This window comes from Echinops telfairi, unplaced genomic scaffold (genome assembly GCF_000313985.2).
Source record: "Echinops telfairi isolate 266 unplaced genomic scaffold, ASM31398v2 ScPeMD7_655;HRSCAF=1070, whole genome shotgun sequence".
Classification (NCBI taxonomy): domain Eukaryota; kingdom Metazoa; phylum Chordata; class Mammalia; order Afrosoricida; family Tenrecidae; genus Echinops; species Echinops telfairi.
Genome location: NW_022104553.1, coordinates 3,236,044 through 3,242,541, shown reverse-complemented (window position 1 = coordinate 3,242,541; position 6,498 = coordinate 3,236,044). Strand labels below are relative to the sequence as shown.

The 6,498-nt window shown below is 47.4% G+C and overlaps 1 protein-coding gene across 1 annotated transcript in view; it reads right to left on the bottom strand.

The window, feature by feature from the left end:
- Positions 1-480: 480 nt before the first annotated feature.
- Positions 481-6,498, bottom strand: part of PXDC1 (PX domain containing 1) — a 24,937-nt gene continuing 18,919 nt past the window's right edge. The window contains exons 4-5 of the mRNA XM_004711760.2: positions 6,181-6,292; positions 481-1,739 (exon numbers count right to left, since the gene is read on the bottom strand). Of these exons, the coding sequence (XP_004711817.1) occupies positions 1,622-1,739; positions 6,181-6,292 (230 nt within the window). The 3' untranslated portion in view covers positions 481-1,621. The remainder of the gene's footprint in view (positions 1,740-6,180; positions 6,293-6,498) is intronic.

Below are 6,498 nucleotides of genomic sequence, written 5' to 3'. Positions count from 1 at the left end.
ATTGACAGTTGGATGGTCATTAAGGAAACAGGTTGATTGATTCTGTTAGGCAAGAAGAAGTGTAATCTTCTAGAGAAGAAAGGCAACTGGCTAACTCCAGTCAGTCATCTCATGACCTACTTGAAAGCCCTCTGCATTTAATTGGACCTGCTGGGAGATAGGAGGGAAATGTAAAATAAGCAGACATTCCATTGGCTCTGCAGCTGGTTAAAGAAGAGGGCTACTGTGGCTGCCTCAGATAAAAATGCACAAAGGAAAACCCCGATTTAAAAATACAAAAATAAACAAAAATCCAATACCTGTTCATTTTTCAATTTAGACAGAGTCCTTACTATGATTAGAGAATTATATTTCTCTAATTTCCTGAAAAACATTTTGGCAAGAAGAGTGCTCACAGCCAGCACCTGAGAGGTTTCCAGCCCCTCCCTGAGTGGAGAAACAAAGAGAGCCATACTGCTATGCACACATACATGAAAAATATTCAAGTACAGTAATAAATTTTATTTAAAATAAGCTAATAAAAGACAGTGCAAAAGAATTATGACACTCAATAATTTATGATTGTTTACATTGCCAAGCATTGGTTGTTAGTAGACACTGTGTGAAGAGAAACCCATAGAACCCAATCCCTGTCCTGTGGGCAACAGGGACTCCTGTCCCTTCAGACTGTCCTTCTGTCCTTTCATTCTTGTCCTTCAGAATGATTATGGCCATGGCTCCACTAAAGGCCATGTAACCAGCAGAGAGGTGCACATGGGACTACTGGTTGCTGGGTGCAGGACCTGCTCCTCCGCACTAAAGCATGAGACAATAGTGCAAGGTCAGAAGGCACTATATTCCTCTGGACTCACCCTTGTAAGGAGCATCATTAAGCCTCAGCCCGAGCTCCCATAGGTATCCTCAATGACCCCTTCCCTACAGAATCTACTCCCACTGGTGATTAGCCTTCTGTAAACATAACTTCAGGCTGACAAAGCCCGCGTGTCTAAACAAATGATGAAAACTAAAATGACAATGAAAAACCTCCATTCCTTGAGAAATCCTAGACTACTTCATTTTCCCTTGCTACGTCATTCAAAGCTTGGAGAGGTGCTAAACGCTCCTTTGAAATGGGTTGCGCACTTGATGTGTGAGTGAATGGTGGAGAGTGAGGGACTTTCCGGCCAGCCTCGCTCCTCGTGAGGAAGGATTGACAATGGAAGTAGAAAGTCGGCCTAGCCATGGGGGCCTGCCTGCAGTGGGTACTGCTTGTGATCTTATAGACAAGCACATGCAGCAGGTCCCGGGAGAGGTAAAACAGACTAATGGTATTACAAGGGCAGACCCTTCTGAAGCAACAGGCAGCATGAACATGTGTGACAAGGGCTCCTGGTGGTTGGAGTTATTGTCATCACCGGTCCACAACCAGAAGTCCCATGCATACTCTCATAGGATGCTATACTCTCATTCCCAGTCCCTGCTGGTTGTGTGTTTGGGTTATGCCTAGCAGCTCTGAGAAGCAAAGCCCCAATTGGGGCATCATAGGCAATCTCCAATCTGAAGCTGGGGGGCCACTCTTGGCCCCTGATGTCCAGTATAGAGGGACAGCAATAAGGCCTGTGACAATGGCATTAGTGAGCACTCAGTCCAGAATGTCAGTCTCGAAGGGAGCCAGATGGTAATAAGAAAGGTTGGTGACATACGCTGCTGGGTCATCACCATCCTCCAACTCTGAGGCATATTCACTGCCATTCTCATACCTGAAATGAGAAAGAGTATAGAGGTTAACAAATGCCCCCCCACCAAAAAAAGGAAGAGGGGCACGAATTCAACCACTCAACCACATAAGGACACTCAGGGACCCATTGCAAATACTCTGGAGAGGTTCTCCACCATCCCTCCCAGAATGCACAAATGTTGCTGGATCAACAGACAATGTTCTTCTCCATGCATAGTCATAAAGTATGGACATAGCCAAGGTCATAATTATTCAATTCAACATAAAGACTCGTATAGCCTGAAACCCAAAGGAAGGCTGAACATGATAGTGGGACAAGAAGAAAGGAAAAGGAAATAGAGGAAAGAACTAGGAGGCAAAGGCCATCTATAGAGGTCTTAAATACAGGCATGCACATATGTAAATATATGTATGACAATGGGGAAATAGATCGATGTACATATTTTTATAGGTTTAGTATTAAGGTAGCAGATGGACATTGGGCCTCCACTCAAGTACTCCCTCAACACAAGAACACTTTGTTCTATTAGCCTGGCATTAAGTCATGCTCACCTTCCCGACACGATCACTGAAGACAAAGTGGGTGCATAAGTAAATGTGATGACGAAAACTGATGGTTCCCAACTATCAAAAGATATAGTGTCTGGGGTCTTAAAGGCATGAAGATAAACAAGCAGCCATCTTGCTGAGAAGCAACAAAGCCCACATGGAAGAAGCACATCAGCCTGTGTGATCACGAGGTGTCAAAGGGATCAGGTATCAAGCATCAAAGACCCAGAACAAAAAAAAATCATATCATTGTGAATGAAGGGGAGTATGGAGTGGAGACCCAAAGCCCATCTGTAGGCAACTGGACATCCCCTTACAGAAAGGTCAGCGGGAGGAGACAAACCAGTCAGGGTGCAGTATAGCACCGATGAAACATACAACTTTCCTCTAGTTCCTAAATGCTTCCTCCCCACCACTATCATGACCCCAATTCTACCTTAAAAATCTGGCTACACCAGAGCTTGTACAAGGATACAGACAAAAACTGGCAACACGGGGAATCCAGGACAGTTGATCCCTCAGGACTAATATTGGGAGTAGCCATACCTCGAGCTTAAAGGGAAGGAGGGGGAGATAGGGGGAACCAAACACAATGATGTATCTATAATTCCCTCCCAGGGGGGTGGACAACAGAAAAGTGGGTGAAGGGTGACATCAGTCATTGTAAGACATGAAAAAAAATGTATAAATTATCAAGGGCTCATGAGGGAGGGAGGGTAGCAGAGGGAGGGGAAAAATGAGGAGCTGAAACCAAGGGTTCAAGTAGAAAGAAAATGTTTTGAAAATGATGGCAACAAATGTATAAATGGGCTTAACACAATAGATGGATGGATGGATTGTGGTAAGAGTTGTATGAGTTCCCAATAAAATGATTTATTAAAAAAAAAGACTCATATAGCTTCCCATTTTCCATTTCTAAAGCCCTGTTTTTCTCCCAAGGATCAGCTGGTGGTTTTGAACTACTGACCTTGCATATCACAACCCAACTCATAACCTCTACACTATCAGGGCTCCTTGCCCAAGAGTAACATAAATGCCTTCCTAGTATTGATTCCCTCATGAATACAAACTATTCCCATCCCCTGTCCAATTCAGATGTGGCATCTTTTACCAAAAAAGACTCCAAACTTTTTAAAACCCCTCTCAGAGAATAACATCATGCAGTACATTCCTCCAGGAAGGGAGCTGGAAGACAAAGTTTGTACTTCTATTTCCCTTAACCTCAGATTCCGTCCAAACCACGCAGGATGTGGAGGAGAAGTGGAGGCAGGTTGTCTACCCCCAGCTGTCAGGAGAGTGGGCATGGTTCTTAGTCTTTTCCCCAATGCCTGATGTATCATGGACCAGCGAACAGCTGTAGACACTCCATTCACTTGGACAGTTTGCAGTGACCACATGAGCTTACTGGAATATGCCCTACCCCTGCATACCAAGTGCACCACACTGGAATCCTGCTGATTTCAAACAGTGCTTCCTCTAGTGGGAAATTCAAAGTAAAAAGGAGGTGATTAGGTGGCTAGAGCTCTAAAGTGCTTGAGTACAAAGGGACACAGGGTAGATTTCCCCTTTAGATGCCCCACTAGTGTGTCTGAGGCAGCCCAGAATCTCCAGGCCCTGGTCACCCTTTGAGGTATCATATCTTGAGGACAAGCTCAATATTCCAACTTTTGTTTTGTTTAGTTTTGAGGGTCTTACTCTCTTTCCCAAATGAATGCCACAGAAACAAAAGGGAGGCAAAGCCCTGCTCTGAGGTCCTGAATCACAGATGGACAGGAGGGATGGGAAGGGAAAGCTCGGTGCTTTGGGAAATGAAGTTGGCCTGAGGTCCTCAATTCGCTGTCAGACCTCTCCCCCTGCCCTGGCCCTGGCATGTGAGGGTGGAGTCAACGTGGTCAACCTCCTGGTCTGGGGGTGCCTTCCGCCAACAGCCCAGCCTATCCCCATCACCACCAGGGTTCCCCCCCCCCACTCAAGCAGTAGGTTCTGTGCTTGGGGAACTGGCAAGCACCCTTCCGTGATGACAGGCACTGCCTGCGTCAAGTCTGACGCCATGCAATTCACAGGCACAGGCTGGACAGTCACCCTCTAGGGCCAGTGGGGATAGCTGCAGCCCGGGAGGTGCAGCTTCATCATTTCAGTGTCCGTTCTCCAATGCCAGTACTTCTGTGGAGCAGCCCCACGGATGTGCCAAATTATGCCGAACCAAGTGTTCCTGAGGGACAGTGCGGCTGCTAGATCAGCTGCGTGAGCAGATGGGGCACCCTGGCATAAACCAAAGGTAGGGAGTGCAATATATAAGTTCAGATCAGGAAGATATGCAGTGCCTTCAGCCACATGAATGAAGACAGTTGTTGTTGGCAGGTGCCGCTGAGTAGTAATTCATAATGATTCACTGAGTGACTCACAGTGACGCTAAGCACAACACGATGAAAGACTGCTAGGTCCTTCACTATCTGCACAAACAGGCACTTCTGTCTGACATTTCCTGTTGATAGAGTATCCCCTCACCAGGCAAAGCCCAAGATCAGAGGGAGTGGCCCCTTACCGAACTGTCTTCTTTCTCCCTGGGTTTCTTCAAAGCTCAGTGCCACTCACAGGTTAATGATGTCTTAAACCAAGACTCATTCCCAATAGAAGGAGACCCAATGAGTGCTATGGATTTAGGCAGGGGTTATAGCAGTACCTTGTGAGAGGGACGATTCCCCATTAGTCTTCTGCATCAAGACCAACAGAGGCAGTAACTGCTCCCCTGAAGCCCACAGACCTTCCTCCACTCACTCACTAATCTCATACCTGCACAGAGCCAGCATGGTAGCATCAAGCCCAGTTAGTGATGGAGTCAATAGACACACAGAACCCCTAACCTCAAAATCCCAACCAGGGGGCAGCATGCTGGTGGTGCTATGGCAAGACTTACCAAAGGAATCTGGTGATCGAGGGGACACTACCTCCTGCCTGCTGACACTTCCCTTTCACACTACCATTTCCTGACCAGGACCCTGAGCTGTCTCTCCAAGAGATGCCACCAGACAGCTAAAGAAATCATCTAGTCAGTCAGTGTAGCCCAACCCTGGAGGGCAGGCATCGACTATCCAGGGCCCAAAACATCTGTCTTCAAACTGCTTTCTCTGCAGTGTTGGGCCTGAGATCCCCAGGGCTCACAGGGAGATGCCAGGGTGCATTTGCCAAGTTAACTCTAGTGTAGGAGTCATCCCTAACTAGCAGGAAGCCCACAACCCACTCTTGAAGGAAGTGCAGTTCAGGAAGATCACAAAACCCAGAGAGTGCTATCTCTGAAGCTTCAGGCAAGGCCTGGCTTCTAGGCTGTGAGTCCCGAATCAGCCTGGGGCCCAGCTACTCTGGCAAGGTGCTGAGGAGATGGCCTAAGAGGCACCACAGGGGTAACAACTGACCTCTGCGCCCCTGGTCCTGGAGCTTTTTCAGGGCAGATGTGAGATATGACCTAAACACATGACTAGCAGAGCAGTCAAGCTGACAAGGTATCTCTGACTGCTTCAACTGCCCTCATTAGGCTCATCCTTCCAAGCAGAGCAGGGCTGAGCTGGCCAGACTCCTCTGACCCTGTCCACTAGGCAGAGGCTAATGTCCATGTGCCACTTCTCTCCAGACAGACAGCCTGGGACAAGATGACCATGTGCTCTCAGGCTCAGTGTGAGAAGAACCTCCCAGAGATCTCCTCAAAGCAAGTGACTTGGGCACAGGCCCCACTGTACTCCAGGACAAGGGAACACTACAAACAAATATCCAAGGTGGGCAGGGATGCGTAGAGTCATGGGCGCATCTACTTCTTGCAGACAATGAGCTCGAAGATCCCAGGGGCACCAGGCCAAGTCCGGTTGTACCAGCATCAAGGGTTCTCTTATGTAGGTGGGTATTCAAAGCACCATACTTACAGGTGGTCTGCTGAGTCCACATCCGGGTGTTCGTCCTTCCCATTTGGTATACTGTGGTCAATAACAATGGTCTCTGTATTTGCTAAACAAAAGCCATTGGACCTCATGATTTCTGCAAATCAAAGCAGGAAGGGTTAGAGTCTGAGGTGCTGATTTCTCTAGCATTATTGACAGCCATTTACATGCATCACTCCTGCTTCCCTCTATCTATTGCTTTCCCTTCTCTTCCCTGTCAGTCTCTGGTTTTCCCCCTATCAGGGAAGAGGATTCCGGTCAGGATGGAAAAGTGCTGCTTCAAGTCTCAAGTCCTCAAGACTG